The sequence below is a fragment of the Phyllobates terribilis genome, unplaced genomic scaffold (assembly GCF_046119375.1).
Source record: "Phyllobates terribilis strain yellow unplaced genomic scaffold, ASM4611937v1 Scaffold_5__5_contigs__length_657084704, whole genome shotgun sequence".
Lineage (NCBI taxonomy): Eukaryota > Metazoa > Chordata > Amphibia > Anura > Dendrobatidae > Phyllobates > Phyllobates terribilis.
In genome coordinates, this window is record NW_027362765.1 from 101,950,697 (window position 1) to 101,976,089 (window position 25,393).

A 25,393-nucleotide genomic window follows, 5' to 3' on the forward strand; every position below is an offset into this window, starting at 1 on the left:
TTACTTATTTAAATTAGAAAGTGGTCATCTTTGCAATTTCATGCCCTTATAGTTTCAACAAAAAATATTCTCGCTAAATGGGTTAAAAAAGTTGTCACTTATCTGCACGGATCAGCAGAATTGGGGATTTTTATTCTCAAGAAAATTAAGTGGTAGTGCGCATGCTCGACCACCGTTCCATTAATTTCCTATGAGGCTGCTGAGTACTGATCTCCGCTTTTCTTCTGGGAATAAATGGGGCAGCGTCCAACTTGCCATGCTGTCTTGTAATAGGTAGAAAAGTTCCTTATTGGGAATCAGGGTATGTGCACACGGTCAGGAGACGCTGCGAGTTTAACGCCTCATGTTTATACAGTGTCAAACCTGCAGCGGGCAGATGCTACAGCATAGTGTATGGGACTTCTAGAAATCCCATGTCCACTATACATTTGTGTACAGCTGCGGAAACTGACATCCAGCATGTCAATTTCTCTTGCAGGTCTGCATGTGGACTTTCACCATAGATTAACATCAATGAGGAAAGTCCGCATGTGAAAAAAAAAAAATTGCGCCTCTCATTTGCATAAAATGAGGGTGGAAGCCGCGCGGCTGTTCAGTAGTATCGGGGCCGCAGAGGCTCCTAGCCTTGGGCACATACCCTAAAAGTTCCCCGATCTAATGATCGGTGCTGGTCCCAACGGTTGGACACCCACCATTTAGCAAATTATAACCTATCCTTTATAGGTGATATTTTGTTTTAACCAAACACCTTTAATTAATTAGTAATAAAAAAATAAATTTTCTGTGTATAAAAAGTAGCAAGAAAAAAAACTAGCACTAAATTAGAAATTAGCATAGTTTGGGTCGGTGAGTACTAAAAAAAGGCAGCAGCTGCTGCTGTGTGACCAGCTTGTGATGTCAGCTCATCACCTCCTCCCTCCCCATGCAGGATATAAGTCCCGGCAGCTCCTCATCATCCCATTACAATGATAGCCCCGCTGCTCCTCGCCATCTCCCTCACAGCCCTCATCTGGGCGGCTTTTCTCAGGAGACGCAGGTGAGTCCATAAAGTTCTGCCCCTGGGTGATAAGCTCCGCAATATCAGATCCTATGTATTATCACTAGATACATTCTAAACATATATTTGCATGTGTGTGTATGAATGTATACATGTGGGGGTATAAATATATGTATGCGGGTGTTGATAAATGTATACATGCTTAGGAGTGTACAGATATATGTATGTGTTTCTGACTATATGGATATACATGTTTTAATACACATGTATATGTACAGTTTCTGTATTTTATATATGCAAGTATACATACATACATACACTACATGGAAAAATGTATTGGGACACACTTTTTAATTGTTGGGCGTTTCATTGTCCTTCCCCCGCCATGCCGTCTGCATTTTCTAACATTTGTGACAGTGACTCGAGGTAAAGAGCTCCCTGATACCAGCGCGGTACTGTAATTGGAGTCATCACCATAACAAGTTAGTTCATGACATTTCTGTCATCAGTTTTATAGAGAATACACAAATATTGTGGTAGGTTAAGGTCTGTTGCACATAGCAGCCCCCCTGCACCCAGTGAGGTGCACTGCGTGAATATTTGGGCACACTTCCCCCTCTGCTGTGGCTTGGTGCGCTCCCCTTTAGGGGTTTGGACTTATGGCCTGCGGGCTTAACAGGGACATGCCACTGGCACCATATTGGCCATATGTACCATTTAATAACGTCATGTATACAGCGAGCCATCTACGCTTATGGCAAGAATGAACTGCAGACACATGGGAACGGAGCTCATGCCCTGCCCCATTGCATTATGTCACTGTCTCTCCATTACCAGAGAGACAGCTATGTTTAAAAAGACCAAATTAAGTCCCGCCTGAACACATGATGTGGCCAGTGTCTCCAACACCATGGAGAAGAATCTCTCCATGCCGACCACAGCAACTCGAAGTGGAGACCCCGTAAAGTTACAAAGCGGGTAACTGAGTGCTTATGAGCAAAGGGCATAAAAGTCACTAATGCTCTGCTGACCCCATAACTGCAGAGTCCCAAACTCCTCTTGTTTTAACATCACTATAAAAATGTGTCCTGTTCCCCCCCCCCCCCCCCCCCCCCTCTCCCTCCCTGGGAAATCATGGCTGAGCAGTTGCATGCAGCCTTACATCACCAAGCACAATGTTGGCTGTCGGATGGAGTGGTTAAAACAGCCACCCCTGGACTCTATAGCAGGGAAAAACGTGTTCTGTGAAGTGATAGATCACACTTCTTTCTCATGTCTGATGGATGAGTCTGGGTTTAGTGACTGTCAGGAAAACGTTACCCTCCTGACTGCATTGTGCAACTGCAAAGTTTTCTGGAGGAGGGATAAAGTTATGGGCTTGTTTTTAAACTTTGTGGGAACAGTTTGGAGAAGACCCATTTATGTTCTCCATAACTGTGCCCTGGTGAACAAAGTAAGGCCCATAAAGGCATAGTTGAGGGAGCTTGGAATTGAAAAACATGACCAGCTGCACAGAGAGCGGACCTCAAACCAAACCAAGACCTTTGAGATGAACGCAAACATGGATTGAGGGCCAGTCCCCCTCTCCTCCCACATTATAGTCTGACCTCACAAATGTTCTTCTGGATAAATGGACAAAAATTTCCACAGATCCTCTAAAATCTTGTAGTAAGCCTTCTTAGAAAAATGGGAGCTATTATAGCTGCGAAGGGGAACAACTCCATATTAATGGCTATGGATTTACAGTCTGATATCATAGAAACTCCTGTAGGTGTCTTGATACTTGTGTCTATGTATGGTATGTGTGTAGTATATGTAGATTAGATTGTGTGTAGTCATGCCTCTATGGTATCTCTTTCCTTCCTATGGATAAACTAGGTTTCATCATTGGGATTTATTCATCATTGTCTCCCTGCAGATTTGTCTGTGTAATATGTAGAGGCTGCTGCTCCAGTGTGAAATGTGGCAGGAAAGTGACTAAATGTGACCCCAAAAATAAGCAACAAGCATCACTCACTGAACTATTGATCAAAATATTATACAGATATTGCCAGTAGTATCAATATCATCATTGTGAAGACACAGCTTCTAATCTTAATTAGCCAGACGTCTAGATTTGTTAGGCCAGGAGAAATACACTAGTGTTTGTGTTGACTTTTGAATTTTGTATTTTTCTTGTTGGGTCAAGAAGGACAGACTAGTATTTGTATAAACCTGAATGTTGACAGTTGAGTTGAACTTATTTTATCAAGGACAGTGACTCAGGGTTGGGGGAACAATGAGGTTTAATATGCTAATTGCATATTGTACTTGGTCAGTTATTTTGTTGATTTACAGAGCAGGGGGATGCAAATTGATTAAATGCTCAAACAATGAGATATGAGCCCTGCACTTATCCCTCCCCCCTCCTCCGACCTGTGAAAGATGACCTGAGCCACAGATGTAAATATAAAAAGGGATTTCTATCTTGCTGCAAGGGGAATCAGAGAGACTCTTCAGGACAGCAGCTTGGTAGCATGGCTCCATCCAGAGGAACACAGATTTGGATTCTACAGGATGCCAGCCTAAGGGAACACTGCCCTAGCTGGAAGGATACAGATCTGCTCCATTGACCATCACTGACTCTATGGAGATGTTTGGGTAAACCAGAATTGTGACCCTCCGTTCACCTGGTCCCATGGATATGTTTGGAGAAGCCAGGGTGGGACCTTTGGGTCTCTTGGCCTTGTACCTCAATGGACTGTCAGCTTCCTAAGCTTGCCGCTACCTCCTCTCTGTGGGTGTCCACCCAAAGCGGAGTGCCACTGGTTGAAGTAGTTGGCCCTGGAAGTCCCAAAGACGCAGTTGCTCTATTTCCGGCGGGCCAGCGGAAGGGTGAGACAGTGCCAAATTACACAATCTTGGGTATTTGCTGGGACTGTTCTATGTTTGTTGTCTGTTTGATGGTTCAATAAAGTATTGCCACACTGTTTTACCCTTACCCTGTGTTATTTGAGTAGTATTATGCCCATGGAAGACCCCTGGTCTTCACCATCATCATCATCACACATGAAACGTACCTTGAGGATCCTGCCCATAATATCATCATCTAACTGACTGAAGAGCATGTAAGCCTGTAATGTTGCTTCTACTTGGATGATGGTCAGTGATCTGTGGCAGTAGTTCAGTGACACAAGATGATTATTGCTATTTGTAACATCTGCTAAAGTTGATGTCTTCTGTTTCTAGACGTAGTAACGAGCCACCCCTGGACTTTGGACTCATTCCATGGTTAGGACATGCACTGGAATTTGGAAGAGATGCAGCCACGTTCTTAAAACGTATGAAGGCAAAACATGGAGACGTATTCACAGTGAGTAGCCATCACAAATATCAACAATATATGGTAGGGGTTCACTCAGTCGCTTGGAACATGAAGCTACAAAACCATAAAAGCCCTAGCCTTGTCCAGGCGCTAGCTAAACAATACAGATACTGGCTACTATGACACGACTGAGCAATTCTCAGTTCGGACCCGCAAAACAGCTGCCATCCATAGCAAACAGTGATACTTGCAGTTTGGTGCACATAGCCTGTGCAGTCTCTTATCAGAGAGATTCTGGCTTGGCTCTCTCCAGATCTAACACAACCCACTCCGGTCAGCTTCACCCAGCTCACTGAGCAGTGAACACATGGCTTGGTTCTAGTTCTAGCTATCCAGGTGTACCTAATCAGGACCTGTAGTACTAGCATTTAACCCAAGCCTACCTGGCTCGCCTGCAATACTTAACTTGTTTTCACCGGACAACTCCTTTTATCACCTATCCATTGGATAGGTGATAACTTATTGGTCTTGGTGAGTCCGAATGCTTGGACCTGCAATGTCTGGTAAAACAAGGCACGTTTATCCCCATCAGAATGGAGCTGCAGTGCACATGCTCGATTACCACTTCATTCATTCCCTATGGGGCTGCCAAATGCCGCACTCGGCTTTTAAAGGAAGCTCCATAGAGAATTAATGTGGTGGTGACCTGCCACTCCATTTTGTAATGGGGATAAAAGTTTCTTGTTCTGCTGACCCCCATGAACCTTTTAAAGGGGATGTCTGGGATTGGAAAAACATAGCTGCTTTCTTCTAAAAACAGTTCCACATCTGTATACGGGTAGTGTATGGTATTGCAACTCTGCTCCATTGAAGTGAATGGAAAGGCATGGACCTGTTTTTGGTGGAAAGCAGCCACATGTTTCTAATTCTGGACAACCCCTTTTATAAATTCAACAGTTAATTTAGCTTCGAAGTAGAAGAACTGAAAAGTCAGAGGAGACCTGGAAACGACAACATTGTCCCGTGCGTAAGAGGCAAGAGAGATGTGGGAGCCTCAACAATAATGAATCCATGTGCAGGGAAAATACTTATTTCTGTCTGAATTGTTATTCTTATTCCTTGCTAGGAACATGGAGAAAAGAACACTATTTATATTAATAACTGGGAGTTTTTGTTTTTTTGGGGGGAGGTGTTCTTTCTTCTGTTTTTTTTCTCCCCTTCTTCCAAGAGTTATAACATTTTTTTTTCAACATAGCTGTATGAGGCTGTTTTTTTTCCTGGAGGAGATGTAGTTTTGAATTATATCATTCACTTTAATATACAGTGGCATGTAAAAGTTTGGGCATCCCTGGTCAAAATTGTTATTGTGAACAGTTAAACAAGTTGAAGATCAAATGATCTCTAAAAGGCTTAACGTTAAAGATGTCACATTTCCTTTGTATTTTAGGGAAAAAAAATGTCATTTTTATTTCATGTTCAAAATGACAAAAAGGAAAATGGGCTGATGCAAAAGTTTGGGCACCCTTGGAGATTTGTGAGCTCAGATAACTTTGACCGATGTTTCAGACCTCAATTAGCCTGTTATGGTTATAGCTTACTATCATTGTTAGGAAAGGCCAGGTGTTGCAAATTCCCCAGCTTTATAAAAACCCAGCCTCCTCTAACGTTGTGCTAAAAAACAGCAGCCATAAGTTCTTCTAAGCAGCTGCCTAGCACTCTGAAAATGGCAGAGGCCCACAAAGCAGGAGAAGACTATAAGAAGACAGCAACGCGTTTTCAAGTTGCCCTTTCCTCAGTTCAAAATGTAATTAAGAAATGGCAGTTAACAGGAACAGCAGAGGTCAAGACAGGGTCTGCAAGATCAAGCAAAATTTCAGTGAGCGCTGCTCATAGGATTGCTAGAGGAGCAAATTACAAACCACCCCCCCTGCTTGACTGCAAAAGACCTTCAGAAAGATTTAGCAGGCAAATATGGCCTTCATGGAAGAGTCATCAGAAGAAAACCTACCTGCGTCCTCCCCATAAAATTCAGCGTCAGAAGTATGCAAAAGAACATCTAAGCAAGCCTGATACATTTTGGAAACAAGTCCTGTGGACCGATGAGGCTAAAATAGAACTCTTTGGCCACAATGATTAAAGATATGTGTGGAGAGAAAAAAGGGCACAGAATTTCAAGAAAAGAACATCTCGCCAACCATTAAGCATGGGGGTGGATCAATCATGCTGTGGAGTTGTGTTGCAGGCAATGGCACGGGGAACATTTCACAGGTAGAAGCAAGAGTAGATTCAATGGAATTTCAACAAATTATTGATGCAAACATAACACCATCTGTAAAAAAGCTGAAGTTGAAAATAGGATGGCTTCTACAAATGGATAATGATCCTAAACACACGTCAAAAGGCGCAAGCTGAAGGTTTTTTCAATGGCCATCACAGTCCCCTGATTTGAACATCATTGAAAATCTGTGGCTAGACCTCAATATATCAGTGTATGCAAGTGTAGCACCCTGAGGATTCGGCTGCTACAGGGGTATTGCACCTCAACCCAGAGGTGTGATATTCCACTCCCGGGTAAGGATGGAGTGTGGAGCTGAGCTCAGAAGGCTGCATGCACTACACACATCCCATTTCCGGAGGGCAGACCAACGGTACTCCCACTTAGAAATGTGCAGGTACGACCGAGTCTGTCCTTGGCTGGAGTGGGAGGGGGGGTGGACCATCCCAGTAGTGTAGGGGCAGATAGGGGGAGCAGTCTGGGTAGTGCTAGGAGCTCATTGGGTGCTGGTCACCTGAGCTCACACATAGAGGGAGTATATAAGGTGGGCACCATCTGAGATCAGGGTCAGTCTGTGAGAAGTCAGTCAGTCAGTAAGTCTTTGCAGAGCAGTGGAAGAAAGCAGAGGAGCAGAGCAGCCCCAGGCCCAGAGTGAGAGAGGAGAGAACGAAAGACCCAGAGGGGGAGAAAGAAGGAACTCTGAGAGCCCAAATACAACCACAGGGTGAAGAGTTGGCAACAGGGTACCGGATCCCAAACTGGTGGGGGCTACAGCATACCTCAGCCAGAGACCGGAGGCCGTGGGCAGCATCTGCCACGGCCACCCACCAAATCCACCCGGAAGGCAGACCACGCATAGGGTCAGGGAACCCAGAGGCAAGGGTTCGCCAACAAGAGGCCCGAGGGAGCCGGACATAGGTGGATCCCTGGTGGGGAAGGCCAGAGACGAGGACAGGACAGAAAGGGAGCTCAGAACCACGCTCCAGAACTACTTGGGGGTTGGCCGAGTCCAGGACCTGGTGGACGCAGCACGGCTTGGGTGGTCACTCAAGGCTGGAGTGACCGGTACAAGAACAGCAGTAAGTAAAGAACCCTGAACTGCACAACCCGACTCTGACTCTAATTACCATCTTCCCTGCACTTCCACAACCACCATCCTCTGCACCTGACCCCCCTGAGGCTATACCCTTCCCGTTGGGGGTTATACCACCTAAGCTGCACAAACACCATCAGCCTCAGCGGACCCTGCTGCAGCGGCGGCCGTAGTGACCGCAATTCAACGGGTGGCGTAGTCGACATAAAGAACTTTAGTAACATCAGTAAGGACTGCCACACACTGACCTTGACACCCTGGGCACGGACCGGGTCACAGCCACTCTGAGACTACAACCCCCATCTGATCCGGCTCCCGGTATCCCCAACAACACTGGCCCAGGGGGCGCGTCACAAGATGACCCAGGAATTTCACAGAACTGGAATTTTCCAAGGAAGAATAGATGAAAATTCCTCAAACAAGAATTGAAAGACTCTTGGCTGGCTCCAAAAAGCATTTACAAGCCGTGATACTTTCAAAAGGGGTTTTTTAAAATGTAAAAGATGAAAATATAATATATTTTGCCTAAAATACAAAGGAAATGTGTCATCTTTAACTTTAGGCCTTTTAGAGATCAACTATGGCAGCCGATGCGCACTGGGCTATTACAGATTGATCAGTGCACAAGGTTAACTGTGCAAAAATTGCTAAATTTTGGCACAATTTTGTACACATTGTCACACTTTAAACCACGCCCTCTTTACAACTAAGGCACAAAGTTACAACCCATTTTAAAGCAGCCGCCTTACATGATAGAAAAATTCCAAAATACAGGAAATAAGTCACTTGTAAAGAATGTGCCAAGCTTAAATTGAGATTAGTAACAATGAAAACATAGAAATCCTCCAAGTGCGGGGTGACGGATATTATGGACGATAGTGATTACAGAGGACGCAGAGGAGAAGGTGACCGTGCACTTCATGACTTCTATACATAATCCATTACCCTAATAATGCTATTTTGTATATAATGGTATATAGAAACCCTATAACCTTACCCTGATATATAATAACCCATGATACATGAATTGAATGAAACAGAGAAAATAGTGGCACTCACCGAACCTTTTAAAATCCAAAGTCCTCCAGACATGCGCTCGCTCTCCCTGCAGACGATTTTAATGCGTCGTTAAATAAAGACTTTTGGATTTTAAAGACACATTAAAATTGGCTGCAGGGAGAGAGAGCGCATGTCTGGAGGACTTTGGATTTTAAAAGGTCCGGTGAGTGCCACTATTTTCTCTTTCATTCAACTCTTAGATTTTTTTTTTTCCACTGTGTACCATCATCATCATCATCATCATCATCATCATCATCATCATTGGACCCTCACCATCATATCCCTCACACAGGGGGATAATACAATAAAAGGTGCAGATACAACCAAATAAAGGAGAATTCTTGATTAAAAAAAAATGTAATCTTTATTGAAAATACATTAAAGTAGGCGATACAGTTAAGCCAAATAGAGAGCATCACATACCAGCAAAAGGCGCAAAATATATAGATACAAGAGATTATAAAACCCTGAACATGCAGTAATAGTGCTATGAATAACACTCAAATGACCCTAAGAAGTAATATAATAATAATAATTGATATGTATAAACCCAGGGGCACATGAGGTGGCAATCCTAACAATAAGAGCTTCCTATTGAACCATAACAAGGGTCGGTGTATAAAAAAAGGTATATAGAGTAAAAGATGACATGTTCTGGAATGTGTATTCCAGGTCCCCTTATATCCCTAACACAGCAGACTCTCACCATCATACCCTCACAATCGTGTACCCTCCCCATCACAATCCTCATATAGTGGCCCCTCCCATCATACCTCTGATACTGAAGACCCTCAAAATCGTAGTGGACCTCCTACACCATCATACCCCCCCAAACTGCAGACCCTCACAATCATACCCCCTCACACACTATGGCTTGTTGTTTCCGTTAGGTCCAGGTTGCCGGGAAATTTGTGACAGTGCTGCTGGACCCCCACTCCTACGATGGTGTCCTCATGGAGTCCCCTGACAAGCTGGATTTTGGGAAATATGCAAAGATATTAATGGAAAGGATGTTTGATGTCCGGCTTCCTGATTACAATCCTTCAATGGAGAGGAAAATGTTAAAAACGTAAGGATAATGTGAAGAGTAAAGGAGAGGGTAATATCTGTATGAATCATTCATGGGGGGAGTGTACGCGCTATGGTTTATAAGATTAAGGTGTAGGACATGTAATAGTGGTGGTATGAGACTGCCCACGATGCACCGCAATACTACGATAAGATGGTGAGGCTTGGGTCACATGATAGTAAATAACTCCTTTCATTGGCTATTCAATTTCCCAGTTTGCTGCAGGTGAACTGGCTGTTACCTGCTGTCATAGTGAAGTGTAGGATATAGATGGTGTTCGCCGTACAGATCCCTATCCTCCCTGGGCACTTGAAAATAATAACTGTGAATGTCCCTTGTGTGTAATCACAATGGCGACCAGCCCACTTGTGTATTACCTTTACCTACACTTGCGGATGACAATGGCGACTGCTCCTTGTGCGTGACAATGGCGACTGCTCCTTGTGTGTGACAATGGCACCCACCCCTTAAGTATGACAACGGCGACTACCCATTGTGTGTCTTCCAGCCTTTAGCTTTTTGCTCTTTTCTTATTTTTTCTAGGCATCTACAACACCAGAGTCTGCGGCAGCTGACCAGCGCCATGTTCCGCCATCTTACCTCAGTTCTAAGCAGCGCATCGGGGACAACTTGGCGGGACGACGGGTTGTTACACTTCAGCTACAGTGTGATGCTACGGTACATTCAACAGTTTTGATTGTTTTTTTTCCTGATCTGGCACAAATGGGGGACGCTGCAGATAACATAGTGGTGTCCTTGTCTCTCAGATCTGGGTATTTAACCCTCTTTGGCTCAGAGTCCACCCAGGGTCGGGAAGATGACCTCAGACATTCGCTGGATGTTTACAACAAATTTAGGAAAGTTGATCGGCTACTGATGAAGAGCGCTCGTGGCCAATTATCTGCCGGTAAGTCAGGAGACAAAAGAGCAGAACCTCGGTCAGTCTTCCCCTGGAAATAAAATGCTGGTAATACTGGATGTGTACAGAAAGCTGCAGTCATGAGCTCCACTAGAGGGCAGTGCTGTCACAATTTATACACTATAGACCAGTGCTGTGCTGTAATGCTTTCTACAAGAGCAGTGCTGTCACATATACATTAAGTAGTCATGTGACCATGCTGCTCTGTTTTATTCCCTTCCTGTAAGAGACGGTTTTAGTTTTTCAGATTCTGATTTGGCTTTTATCTTAAGTCATATTGCACGACTCGTTAAAGGGTTGATTGTGACTTGTAGGATTGCTGCTTCCATAGGTGGCGCTATAGAGTACAAGTCCTCTTTTTCTCTGAAGAGGCAATTTGCATATTAAATTTCCCAGAGGAGCATTGCATGGCGAATAAGCCTCCTTACATTGACGTGCCAGAGCTGGTGTGTCACTCTCCATAAGGAGAAATGTTACCCCTTAGACCTCAGTCCAGAGCCTCTCACCTAGCCAAATCAGTTATCATACTTTGCACTGACGAGGGCCAACAGCCTGAAACACCGTGTCTGCAAATTGAGATTCTGATTTGGCTTTTATCCTAAGTCATATTGCACGACTCGTTAAAGGGTTGATTGTGACTTGTAGGATTGCTGCTTCCAATAGGTGGCGCTATAGAGTACAAGTCCTCTTTTTCTCTGAAGAGGCAATTTGCATATTAGTTTTTCAGCTTTAATTTTTTTTGCCTTTTTTAGTACAGCTGTATCAGGAATTATTTTTTGTTGGGCATGTTTAAAGTTTTGAATGACACCATTCATTTGAACATTTAATATACTGAAAAAAAATCTGTCCTACCTAGTCAGTCCAGGAGCCCCTATTACACACACACACACACACACACACACACACACACACACACACACACACACACACAGGTTAATGAGCTCTTCTCTTGTGCAGTGGAGAAGAAGGAGCTCAGTTCTGTGAAGGAGATGCTCTGGTCACTGCTGGATCCAGAAAAACTCTGCAGAAAACCCGGTAGAAGTAAATGGCTTGAGAGCTATCAGCACCACCTGCAGGAGCTAGGAGTAACTACAACAATGCAGCGCAGGGCCCTGCTGCTCCAGCTGTGGGCCACACAGGTAAGAGGAGTCGCACCTGACCATGGGAAGGAGGGGCTCATGAATTAAATAAGAATAACATGGCGATAATAAACATCAGGAATAACTGGAGAAACTCCTTGTCAGTGAATTGCATAAAGCACCCGTAAAGTGTGGTAGTCGCGACCGTGCTGCTGTCCGGCTGCGCTCTGGAACTTTACAGATAAGGGATGTCCCAGTCCCAGTGTGCTGTAGGGTATGGCGTGCATCACACTCATTTGTAGGCCACAGATCTCCGCTGCCTCCAGGCTGCCATCCTCTGGAGCCACCGCGCACAATGCATGGAACACCAAGTTGTTTGCAACAGTCAAACTTTTACTAAACAGTCCCAAGTTCATCAGGTGGATACAGGTGGGGTAGGGCACAGCAATGCAGACTCTCTTCCTACTTGGCACAACTCCTCTTCTGTTCTGCCACATGTTCATTCTGGACTACCCGCGCCCCCCCTTCCCCAAGCCCACTGACTCCATCAGCCCCAGGGATTTGTTGTCCACTCCAGCAGTGCACCCGGGATCGGCCTCCTCCTCCCCATGTAACTCCATGTCCACCGACCTCATGATGTCAGAAGACTAGGTCCACTCCATGTACCTGGCCTGAGCCCTAGGCTCCAGACGTTGTTGGAATGTCCATCAGAGATCTCCATTTGGCTGCCCACTGACCTGAAGTTTGGCCCATTCTGTCCCTAGCAACCCTGCCACCTTAACCTGAACTTTCCTCCACACCTCACTGGCTGACACTGAACTCCCGCTAACCAGGAAGTGCCCCCTTCTTATCAGCACTAGTGGCCCCCCCCCCCCCCCCACTGGGCTAATCCCAGCCTTAACCATTTCCTATCTACATGCGAACCTGTTCTATAATCCTATACTATCCTAAGCTTATCAATATGCTCTAACACTTTACATACTGTACACCTCCATAATACATTATATCACATTACATTAGACACACGTTTCTTCACATATAAAACCGCATGACGGTATTCACATAGTGCGTCTGTCTTCAGGGGCAGGCCAGCAAGCAGCACAGTAAGTGACACATCGCTGGAATCAGATTCTCTTTCTCCACATCATGGTGCTTTCTGATGGGGTAGCAAAAACTTGATGACAGAATCCTTTTAACTAGTAAAAAAAAAAATCCATTGTAGATTTACTGCAGATAATGAATATTAACCCAGTATAACGTCCATTGTATATTTTTACCTGTTATAAACTCCAGCGTATAATAACCAGGGTTATATTTACCCGGTATGACATCCAGTGAATATATCTACCCGCCATAATATTGAGGGCACGATTTCTCATTTGCATGGGTTTATTTTAGTCACTTCTTTTTTCTTAGTCATGTGGTATCCTTTGATGTTTTGTGCAACAAATTCTTCAAAATGGCCCACATTGTTTGTGAATTTTGCTCAAGATAAAAAAGTCTTTATTTTTGTCTTTAACATTTTTTTTTTAACCCCTTTCTGGCCCAAGGTGTACTAATACGTATCTGCACCCTGGGCCTTATGGGCCAGATACATATTAGTACGCACTGGCAATTTCGCCCGCACACAGGCTGTGCAGGCGCAATTGCCACCAGGTGTCAGATTGCCACAGCTGACACCCGGTGCTATATGCCAGGAGCGGTCAATCACCACTCCTGGCACATTTGTAAGGTGCCCCAGCAGTCGTGGGCGAGCTGTAGTCCCCACTCGCTATGGCACCCTACAGACAATACGTGTCCTCCCTCTGCAGTGTGGCTGTGTATGTGGTGCTCTTCACTTACTTCAAGCCATCCGATCGCGGCTGTCTCCAGGCATTTCTCTTCTGGGACCAGGGCAGCAATAAATTCAGAGGACACGAGGTTCTTAACCAGAACTTGAACTTTACTTGAGGAAGAGGAATATATACAGTATTTACAGGCAGATATAATGGATAAGGCCCGACAGGCTATCATCTCTCTCACAGGCGCTGGCAACATCTTCAGCCCTGGTTCCCTCTTTAAATGAAGCATCTCTGTGACTCTAATCTCTGACCCAAGAGACTCTTCTGTGACCTGGATCCGATCTCTCCCCCACGTCTTAGCCTGGAGTCCTGTTTGTCTTCCTCTGCTTCCTGCAGACTAGAAGTGCCCCAGGTTCTCACTACCTCTGATGAGCTTCTCCGGCCGGCTAACAGGACTCTTGCTCTTGCATAAGGAGAATGTAACACTAGTGATCCCACTGTCTGAGGGTATGGAGCTCCCGTCTACCCTAGCAGCCACTATAGTCAGGCAGCCTGAACGATTTACTGTCCAATCTCTTACTGAAGAATCACTTCCTGATTCTGGAAACTAAACAAGAGATTTTCCTAATGTGCCCACCCTCAGTGAGCTGTCATCACACAGCATTAACTCATCCCTGTCTGTAACACTGCTAGCAGACTCAACCTGACATCTGCACCCAGGACAGTGGCATCTTGTGGCTGTTTACAGGTACTGCAGCCCCCAATGAATTATGCCAGGAACAAGCTCTATACCACTCAAGGCTTGATCCGGGCACCAAGCTCCCCCTCTACTCTACTGACTGGACCACTGAAGCTAACCCCTTAGCTTGGCCTACCACATTTCAGAGAGGATTAATTAAGGGAACATTTTCCTTAACTACTTCAGTGCCTAGGGAAGGCTACATCCTTCCCCCACTATTACACATTAACCCCCGAAATGCTGCGATCAAAGTCGATCGGAGCATGGAGGGAGGTAAGCGCCGATACTTACCTCCTCTGTGGCGTCCCGCACTGTCTGTGTCGGGTCCCAGATGTTGGCATGGTGAACCGATGTCGTCATGACAACATCCGGGTCACCAAGAGGCAGGAAGTCACTTTGGTCATGCGCAGTGCGCGACCAAAGTAACTTCTGCATTCAGCGCTGACAGGCTGCATCGCACAGGGAGCTGCTGCTCTCTATGCTATATAGCTGATCAGGCCACAAAAAGTGAAAGTCCCATAGTGGGACAATGTGTAAAAGAAAGAAAAGTGTCAGAGTGAAAAAAAAAAAAATGAAAAAAATAATCAAAAAAAATAAACATATGCTGTACCCATAAATATTCTTATGAAAAAAAAAACAATAAAAGTACACATATTTGGTATCGCCGCGTCTAGAACGACCTGCCCTATAAAACTGTCCCACTAGTTAACCCCTTTAGTGAACACGGTAAAAAAAAATATAAAAAACTAAGCAAAACCATATACCCCACATATGGGGTATCGGCGTGCTCAAGAGGAATTGCACAACAAATTTTGGGGTCCATTTTTTCCTGATACCCTTGTGAAAATAAAAAAAATGGGGTCTAAAGTAACATTTTTGTGAAAAAAGTAAAAGGGTTAATAAACTTCCTGAATGTGGTTTTGAGCACTTTAAGGGGTGTAGTTTTTAGAATGGTGTCACTTTGGGGTATTTTGTGTCATAAAGGCCCCTCAAAGTCACTTAAAAAAAATGGTTTTGTAAATTTTGTTGGAAAAATTAGAAATCACTGGTCAACTTTTAACCCTATAACTTCCTAACAAAAAAAAACTTTGGCTCCAAAATTGTGCTGATGTAAAGTAGACATGTGGGAAATGTTATTTATTAACTATTTTGTGTGACATAAGAGTATGAAAATTCAAATTTTGAAAATTGCGAAATTTTCACCAAATTTCCATTTTTTTTTTTTTTTTTTTTTTTTTTTTTTTTTTTCACAAATAAACGCAAGTCATATTGAATAAATTTTACTACTATCATGAAGTACAATATGTCACGGAAAAACTGTCTCTGAATTAGGAGGATCCGTTGAAGCGTTCCAGAGTTATTACCTCATAAAGTGACAGTAGTCAGAATTGTAAAAATTGGCCTGGTCATTAACGTGCAAACCACCCTCGGGTGTAAAGGGGTTAAAAAAAAGTTACAATTGATAAATCGGACAAAAATACAGTGAGTACCGAAAGTATTCAGACCCCTTTATAGTGTTCACTCTTTGTTTCATTGCAGCCATTTGGTAAATTCTAAAGTTCATTTTTTTTTTTCTCACTAAAGTACACTCTACACCCCATCTTGACTGAAAAATAAAAACTGAAATGTAGAAATTTTTGCAAATTTATTAAAAAAGAAAAACTGAAATATCACATGGTCATAAGTATTCAGACCCTTTGCTCAGTATTGACTAGAAGCACCCTTTTGAGCTAGTACAGCCATGAGTCTTCTTGGGAATGATGCAACAAGTTTTTCACACCTGGATTTGGGGATCCTCTGCCATTCTTCCTTGCAGATCCTCTCCAGTTCCATCAGGTTGGATGGTGAACGTTGGTGTACAGCCATTTTCAGGTCTCTCCAGAGATGCTCAATTGGGTTTAGGTCAGGGCTCTGGCTGGGCCCGTCAAGAATGGTCACAGAGTTGTTCTGAAGCCACTCCTTTGTTATTTTAGCTGTGTGCTTAGGGTCATTGTCTTGTTGGAAGGTGAACCTTCAGCCAAGTCTGAGGTCCAGAGCACTCTGGAAGAGGTTTTCATCCAGGATATCTCTGTACTAGGCCGCATTCATGTTTCCTTCAATTGCAACCAGTCGCCCTGTCCCTGCAGCTGAAAATGATGCTGCCACCACCATGTTTCACTGTTGGGATTGTATTGGGCATGTGATGAGCAGTGCCTGGTTTTCTCCACACCTACCGCTTAGAATTATCACCAAAAAGTTCTATCTTCATCTCATCAGACCAGAGAATCTTATTTCTCATAGTCTGGGAGTCCTTCATGTGTTTTTGAGCAAACTCTATGCAGGCTTTCATATGTCTTGCACTGAGGAGAGGCTTCCGTCGGGCCACTCTGCCATAAAGGCCCGACTGGTGGAGGGCTGCAGTGATAGTTGACTTTATGGAACTTTCTCCCATCTCCCTACTGCATCTCTGGAGCTCAGCCACAGTGATCTTGGGGTTCTTCTTTACCTCTCTCACCAAGGCTCTTCTCCCACGATTGCTCAGTTTGGCTGGACGGCCAAGTCTAGGAAGACTTCTGGTGGTCCCAAACTTCTTCCATTTAAAGATTATGGAGGCCACTGTGCTCTTAGGAACCTTGAGTAATGCAGAAATTCTTTTGTAACCTTGGCCAGATCTGTGCCTTGCCACAATTCTGTCTCTGAGCTTCTTGGGCAGTTCCTTTCAGCTCATGATTCTCATTTGGTCTGATATGCACTGTGAGCTGTGAGGTCTTATATAGACAGGTGTGTGCCTTTCCAAATCAAGTCCTACCAGTTTAATTAAACACAGCTGGACTCCAATGAAGTAGAAGCATCTCAAGGAGGATCACAAGGAAATGGACAGCATGTGACTTAAATATGAGTGTCTGAGCAAAGGTTCTGAATACTTATGACCATGTGATATTTCAGTTTTTCTTTTTTAATAAATTTGCAAAAATTTCTCCATTTCTGTTTTTTTTCAGTCAAGATGGGGTGCAGAGTGTACTTTAATGAGAAAAAAAAATGAACGTTTTAGAATTTACCAAGTGGCAGCAATGAATCAAAGAGTGACAAATATCTAGGCATTATAATTAATCAAAACCCAATTATGAACCTCAAGGACAATGTGTACCCCATAAAGGATATGATGAGGAAAAAATTTGAAAGTTGGTCCCAACTCCCATTGTCTGTGGTGGGAAGAATCAACCTAATCAAAATGATTATCCTTCCAAAATGTTTGTATGTATTAGAACATTCATCCATTAAAATCCCCAAAGAAGAATACGGTGTAAATGAAAAACACCAAAAACTAGAAGGGAGAAAAAAAGGCTCAAATGCAGTAATGAATCGGGGACAAAGTGTGTGTGAATCCAACTGGTATAGCGTCCAGTGTACAGTACAGACCAAAAGTTTGGACACACCTTCTCATTTAAAGATTTTTCTGTATGTTCATGACTATGAAAATTGTACATTCACACTTAAGGCATCAAAACTATGAATTAACACATGTGGAATTATATACTTAACAAAAAGTGTGAAACAACTGAAAATATGTCTTATATTGTAGGTTCTTCAAAGTAGCCACCTTTTGCTTTGATGACTGCTTTGCACACTCTTGGCATTCTCTTGATGAGCTTCAAGAGGTAGTCACCGGAAATGGTCTTCCAACAATCTTGAAGGAGTTCCCAGAGATGCTTAGCACTTGTTGGCACTTTTGCCTTCACTCTGCGGTCCAGCTCACTCCAAACCATCTCGATTGGGTTCATGTCTGGTGACTGTGGAGGCCAGGTCATCTGGCGTAGCACCCCATCACTCTCCTTCTTGGTTAAATAGCCCTTACACAGCCTGGAGGTGTGTTTGGGGTCATTGTCCTGTTGAAAAATAAATGATGGTGCAACTAAACGCAAACCGGATGGAATAGCATGCTGCTGCAAGATGCTGTGGTAGCCATGCTGGTTCAGTATGCCTTCAATTTTGAATAAATCCCCAGCAGTGTCACCAGCAAAGCATCCCCACACCATCACACCTCCTCCTCCATGCTTCACGGTGGGAACCAGGCATGTAGAGTCCATCCGTTCACCTTTTCGGCGTCGCACAAAGACAGTGGTTGGAACCAAAGATCTCAAATTTGGACTCATCAGACCAAAGCACAGATTTCCACTGGTCTAATGTCCATTCCTTGTGTTCTTTAGCCCAAACAAGTCTCTTCTGCATGTTGCCTGTCCTTAGCAGTGGTTTCCTAGCAGCTATTTTACCATGAAGGCCTGCTGCACAAAGTCTCCTCTTAACAGTTGTTGTAGAGATGTGTCTGCTGCTAGAACTCTGTGTGGCATTGACCTGGTCTCTAATCTGAGCTGCTGTTAACCTGCGATTTCTGAGGCTGGTGACTCGGATAAACTTATCCTCAGAAGCAGAGGTGACTCTTGGTCTTCCTTTCCTGGGGCGGTCCTCATGTCAGCCAGTTTCTTTGTAGCGCTTGATGGTTTTTGCAACTGCACTTGGGGACAGTTTCAAAGATTGCCCAATTTTTCGCACTGACTGACCTTCATTTCTTAAAGTAATGATGGCCACTCGTTTTTCTTTACTTAGCTGCTTTTTTCTTGCCATAATACAAATTCTAACAGTCTATTCAGTAGGACTATCAGCTGTGTATCCACCTGACTTCTGCACAACACAACTGACGGTCCCAACCCCATTTATAAGGCAAGAAATCCCACTTATTAAACCTGACAGGGCACACCTGTGAAGTGAAAACCATTTCCGGTGACTACCTCTTGAAGCTCATCAAGAGAATGCCAAGAGTGTGCAAAGCAGTCATCAAAGCAAAAGGTGGCTACTTTGAAGAACCAAGAATATAAGACATATTTTCAGTTGTTTCACACTTTTTTGTTAAGTATATAACTCCACATGTGTTAATTCTTAGTTTTGATGCCTTCAGTGTGAATGTACAATTTTCATAGTCATGAAAATACAGAAAAATCTTTAAATGAGAAGGTGTGTCCAAACTAATGGTCTGTACTGTATATTTATCCAGTAATTTCCGATGTGTATAGTTACCCCTTGTATCATCAAGTATATATTTACTCAGTATGACTGTTTATATTTGTCCGGTATAATGTCCAGTTTGTATAATACCCTGGTGCAATGCCTGCATATCAGGTGCTGCGGTGACTCTCACTACCATCATTTCCTTTTAGGGGAACTCCGGCCCTGCCGCTTTTTGGCTTCTCCTGTTTCTTCTGAAGAACCCTGAGGCCATGGCTGCTGTCCAAGCCGAACTGGAGAATTTGCTGACAGGCCATGAGATGAGACACATGATTAGCCAGGAGACACTAGACAGTGCCATTGTCTTAAGTGAGTAGCCCCTACCTGGGTAAGGTACACAATATATTAAAGTCTATTTTCCTTTAAGGGGTAACCTGGTGTTGCTGGCTTCCACATTGAGAGGTAAGCGGGGCTGGTGATGTCACGTCTACATAGAGGCATAATGTCGGAGGGAGGATACAAGGACGGTGTACCCAGCGCCAAAGTCTATGAAATTAAACATTTCGTCCTCATCCACCCTCCATCACACTTCTAATGTCAAATTATTTGAGCCTGCAAGTGCCATTTCTTGGAGTGGTACTGATTATACAGAACGCAGCAGGCGAGTTGAGTTGCTGATACGACAAAGCTCAGTATAATGAATGAGTTTTGTCTTATTAGTTTCTGCCTGCGCAGAGCACAGCAGCCTTTGACAAACTAATCTCACCTGTTGTGGTCTACATAAACGAGATGTTTGAAGAGGAGCAGTTAATGAATAAAGGCAGTATGAATAATGTGTGGTGCAGGTGAATAATGTGCTGTGCAGATGATTCAACACTGTCTTCATTCTTACTAAAAGTTGCATTTACAGTTTTTTAAACTTTTTCGAATCCTAATTAGGGCTAGTGTTAAAGGGGTTGTCTGGCCTTAGTGACTGTAGACTTGTGGCCTATGTGACTTCAGACTTGTGAATCCGCACATTGCAAGCACTGTGCGTTCTGAAGATTTTCTGGTGCCATCAGAGGGCGTGTGAACACAAGTATGTGATTTGCCGGACATGTCTAGCTGATGGCTCCCAGCGTCGGCACCAGAGAATCCTCACAGTGATCAGCTCGCGCAATGTGAGGATTCACAAGTCTGCAGTCACATAGTGACTGTAGACTTGTAGCCTGAAACCGAACAACCCCTTTAGGGTTGGTGCTAAGGATTGGATTAGGTTTATGGCTAGAGTTAGAGTAAGGCTTACATTTAGGGATAGAGTTATAGATAAGCTAATAAAATTGTTGCAGTAATAAAAGAAAAAGCAAAGATAATATAGTAACCAATAACTTTTTTTTTTTTTTTTAATTTTACAATTTGTACTGCTGATCTCCATTTATAAAAAACAAAACAAAAAAAAAACAGAACAAGATTGATAGGTAAAACTGCAAACTATAATTACATCCGAATTTTCCTCAAATTACTATACATGTGCAATACTCGACTGGTAGAAAGACTCGGAGTTCTAACAGTTCACAAGTTAAGGGGCGCAAAATACTTGCCTTGCGTTGGACGCTGACACCCCACTCAATGCCACTGTGACTACAGATGTCTGGTAGCTTGCATGCATTAGAGGAAGGGGGAACAGTGAGAGGGGGTGCTTTCTAGCAGATTTGTGTCCACTCCTCTGGTGCAGAAACAGGAAAACTCTGGGAGGCGCAGAGGCTGCAGCGATCACACACAGCAACCTATGATGACGGCCATGAGTCACAAAGAAAACGGGATCACCTGTACTGACACATTATGTGATCACCGCTGATGACAGGTACAATTATCCTGTCGCCAGTAACAGGTGGACTCATACACCACTATACAGAGGAATTACAGCCCACGGCCTTCATATATTATTCTTCATGAGTATTTTACATATGACACAGGTGACTTGTAATATGCTGATTATACTCAGTGATCACAGACAGGCTTATTTGTGCTCTTTCCAGACAGCGCCTTAGAGGAGAGCCTACGCTTGACCGCCGCGCCCTTCGTCACACGGGAAGTGCTGGCTGCGGTATCTCTGAAGCTGGTGGATGGCAGAGAATACACCCTGAGGAGGGGAGACAGACTTTGCCTCTTTCCCTATGTCAGTCCTCAGATGGACCCGGAGATCCACCATGAGCCGCAGGTAACTGCTGCAAAACTTACACATTGGACACACAGGGCAAATCGTATCATCTGCCACAAGCTGGTGCTCAACTGCCCCCATAGACTCATTATAGCCAGTCTTTTTGATGGCCCTCACCTAGGCAGGAATTTGGACTAGTTGCACGAGTCCTTCCCTGAGCCTACAGAGGGTAGATAGATCTATAGTCATCCCCGAAGTGTATAAAGGATTGGGGGAGCACTTAGGTAATTCCTGCTTTCTTTTTCCAGATGTTCCAGTATGACAGGTTCCTCAGTGTGAACTCTTCTGAAAAGACAGACTTCTACAAGGCTGGCAGGAGACTCAAGCACATCAGCATGCCCTGGGGCGCCGGCAGGAACATATGCATTGGGAGGTTCCATGCAATCAACAGCATTAAACTGTAAGGGAACGGGTGGTGATATTAAGTGCACCCTCTGGCAGCATGCAGCAATGAATCAATCCACTGATGCCTCATACCTCAGTATTGTAAACACACAAAAAATAATTATCAGGCAATTAGCTTTTAACGCCACACATTACTACTAGGCGCTCTCCACTCTTTACTGTTGTGCACCTTCCTACCACTTTAACTATTTAATCCTTAAACCAATAAATTCCAGAGGAGACCTACCTCAAGATACCTTACAAAAACATTTACACCATTTCTAAGGAGATTTCCTAGCTGATAGACAACCCATATGAAAGCATCACAGAAGAAAGAATTGTCATTATCCAGAACACTAACAAATGTAAAGAAGAGCCCCAAATAAACACTGTTAAGGGTAGGTTCGCATAAACAATCCTTCAAAGCTTCATCCAGAGAAGTGGGGCGGTTTTTTGTTTTTTTTTCTTTCTCACTTGTTATCCATGTACAATACGTTTTTTTACAGCAGCAGCTATTAATCATTTACAGGTCCATTTACAGTTTCCTATGCTACAGAATTGCAATGTATCCATAAGAATCGGATGCTTTATTGAGGCTCTGTACGGCATCCAATTTTTTTTTATGCGCACCCATACACTTGAATGGGTGAGTCTCATCCGATTTAGAAACTAGTGCAGGCTGTAATCAGAAAGAAGATGAAAAATAAGCTCTGCCCATGGCGCAGGATGTCCACCACCAAGGATATAGAAGACTCTATACACAAGGTCTATAAGCTTCACTCTGGCCTGGAGTAGAAAGAGAGCTGAGGTTAAGAACATCTGGAGGTTAAAAGGAGGCAGTACATCCACCACCAAGTCAATAGAAGATAACTTAAACAAGTAATGAACCACCATCCAGCTTGGTGTAGAACCAGAGCAGAGGTGAAAAATATCTGGTTACAGGAGGCAATACATCCATCACTGATGCCATAGAAAGTTATTTAAACAAGATCTAGAATATCTGAAGCCATAGAAGGCGCCTACGACACATTGAGTCTATAGGCATCAGTGCAACCTGGTGAAAAACCATAGCCGAGGTGAAGAACATCTGGAGGTTACAGGAAGCAGGATATCCAACACAGAAGCTATTGACGGCTCTTCACACCAGAACTACAATCAGTGGTCTAGCCTGGTTGGGGAGGACCTCAATACCTGGCAAGAGGGAGAATGTGCACCATGTGAGTCATGAAAAACTCATCAAACCAGATCTATAAGTAGCATTCTAGCTTGATGAAAGAGAAAACAACAATATACAAAGGTGCATTTTCATTTATAGATATCTGATATTATGTGATTTTTAGCAAGTGAACTAAAGGATGAGGAATTTGAGATTGGTTTTAACCTACCAAAATATGTATGGGTATAAATGGCCAACTCTGACCAACAATTTCATCTGCAAGATTAGTCTGATTGGTCAGAAATGTGTGTGTAAATCTAGTTTATGGCTTCGTGTACCTGTAACACAGGTGCCGGAATGCAACGCCACAGAGACCATGAGGCGGGAACAGTCAGGGGTTGATATAACAACCTTATATGTATAACAATTATTTTAACGGGGTTAGTAACAATGGTAATCAACAATAACTTGGAAGAACAGTAAGAAGTCTTTTCAGTAAGTAACAGAAAAGTTCTTTGCAAAAATGTGATGCACCCAGTCGTGGGAGTCACCACGTAAGTTCTCTATTTATTTATTTATTTATTATATGTGATATATAAATACATACATACATACATACATACATGGCCCTAGCGGGGGTCACCGGTTTGTCCCGCTAGGCCACAAGTCTCTTCTGGATATAGTCAACCAGATCCCGTTTTTGCCTCCCATGCCCCAACAAGCCCCCGCCTGAGCTGAAGTCCTAATCCCAACTGTCCCTGGTACTGTAGGTGAAAGTTGGAAGTGACGACCTTGTTCACTCGCGCTGTTCCTACGCTACTGCTGGCGTGTCTCTCCTGTCGCAGTCTTCTCTTAGACTACCAGCGACAGTCAAATAGAGAAGAGCTATCAGGCTTGAGGCAAGGGGGGTCCTTACCTCAGTTCTTTACAGGTCACGTCCGATCACTGGAACTTAGTCAGGGCACAGCGCGGGTCCTGGCTCTGGCCAACATGCGCAGAGCTCGGGGCCTTTCTGTGACGGGTTTGGACCTTATCAGGCAACATCTGTCTCTTAGGTGACACAAGCCTCCGGCTGAGGCCTGTCACGCTGGGCTCTGCGGCACGTCTAGAGCACTAGTGTCAATAAAAATAATTTTTATGGAAGGAATATACCCGATGCCTTTGATCTTTGGAGTAAGTGCAATTTTTACAACCTAGTGAAGGGGCTGTACCAAGTCTGCACGGGACACAGGATACACCTTTCATCAATCAAAGGAATAATTGTAATAATTCCAATTGGGCTGGTGGAATTTTTTTGTTCATCCAAAAATCAGCACTGGCCCCATCATTGGCTGAAAAGGTCCAATATTGTCAGATTTAGTCTGCAATGTATTTGGGGCCACTGACGAATGGTTAATCTTTTGTCCAATGAATGGTCGTTCATCGGTGCACTTTCATCTGCGTATGAGTACACTACCCTCAGTAAGACTGCCACAGTCACCAAGCGCATCACCATTGCTAAGCACACTATCCATTAGGGGCACCTTTTATGTCTACTAATAATGTGGAACACTTATGAATTTTAAGCATTCTGTATTTGTCCCCATTATAAACTATTTGACAAGTAGCCGCATCAACCCCCACTAATACTGCTTTTCTCTTTCAGGTTTGTCTGGCTAATGCTCCTCCATTTTGAGTTTGAACTGAAAAACCCACAGGAAACATGTCCAGAGTTTGACCGGAGCCGATATGGATTTGGGGTTGTCCAACCAGTAGGCGATGTGGTGTTTCGATACCGGAGGCGATATGAACAGATATCTATTTAGTAATGGGAACATGAGCCCTTAGGATCAATCTGGTCCTTAGTGACCTGACACCGTCTCCAAATCCATCAGAACCAAATAATATGGTCAGACTGAACCACTGGAAGGGACAAGTTGAAGGGAATAGGGGGAGATCACTGCCTAATATTATGGGATAGATCCCAACAGCACAGGATGAAGTCCCCCAGGAAACACAACGCACATCTACGTCCAGATGGATGCTGCAATTCACCAACAAGATTCTTCTGCAGCCGCTCACTGGAACATTCAATCCTCTATTGTTTTACTGTAAATATCATATACATGCAGATAATAAAGGATTTGCATTTTGTCTCTATATGTCTCCCATAAGTCTCTACTCTTATATATCACATCACTTGATTCTATCCCAAGCAGAAAGTCATGGTAAGCCAGGAGACAGGGGGTCTATAAGGGTCACTTGGAGAGATTGTCATAGGTCCTATGATTTCTACAGCCAACTAAACTCTAATCATTGCTAAAAAAAATGGCATAAGAGGGGCATTATTTTCTGAGCAGGTTATTTTGGTTTTAACCT

At 43.7% G+C, this 25,393-nt stretch overlaps 1 protein-coding gene across 1 annotated transcript; it reads left to right on the forward strand.

Moving 5' to 3' along the window:
• The first annotated feature begins 907 nt into the window (after positions 1-907).
• On the forward strand, positions 908-25,174 carry PTGIS (prostaglandin I2 synthase). Its single transcript, XM_073682634.1, is given in 12 exon segments — positions 908-1,036; positions 4,226-4,349; positions 9,619-9,797; positions 10,341-10,475; positions 10,565-10,704; positions 11,674-11,855; positions 19,508-19,664; positions 21,314-21,495; positions 21,744-21,895; positions 24,681-24,810; positions 24,812-24,852; positions 24,854-25,174. Coding segments are annotated over 12 exon segments (1,635 nt in total). The 5' UTR covers positions 908-965; the 3' UTR covers positions 24,996-25,174.
• The last annotated feature ends 219 nt before the right edge of the window (positions 25,175-25,393 follow it).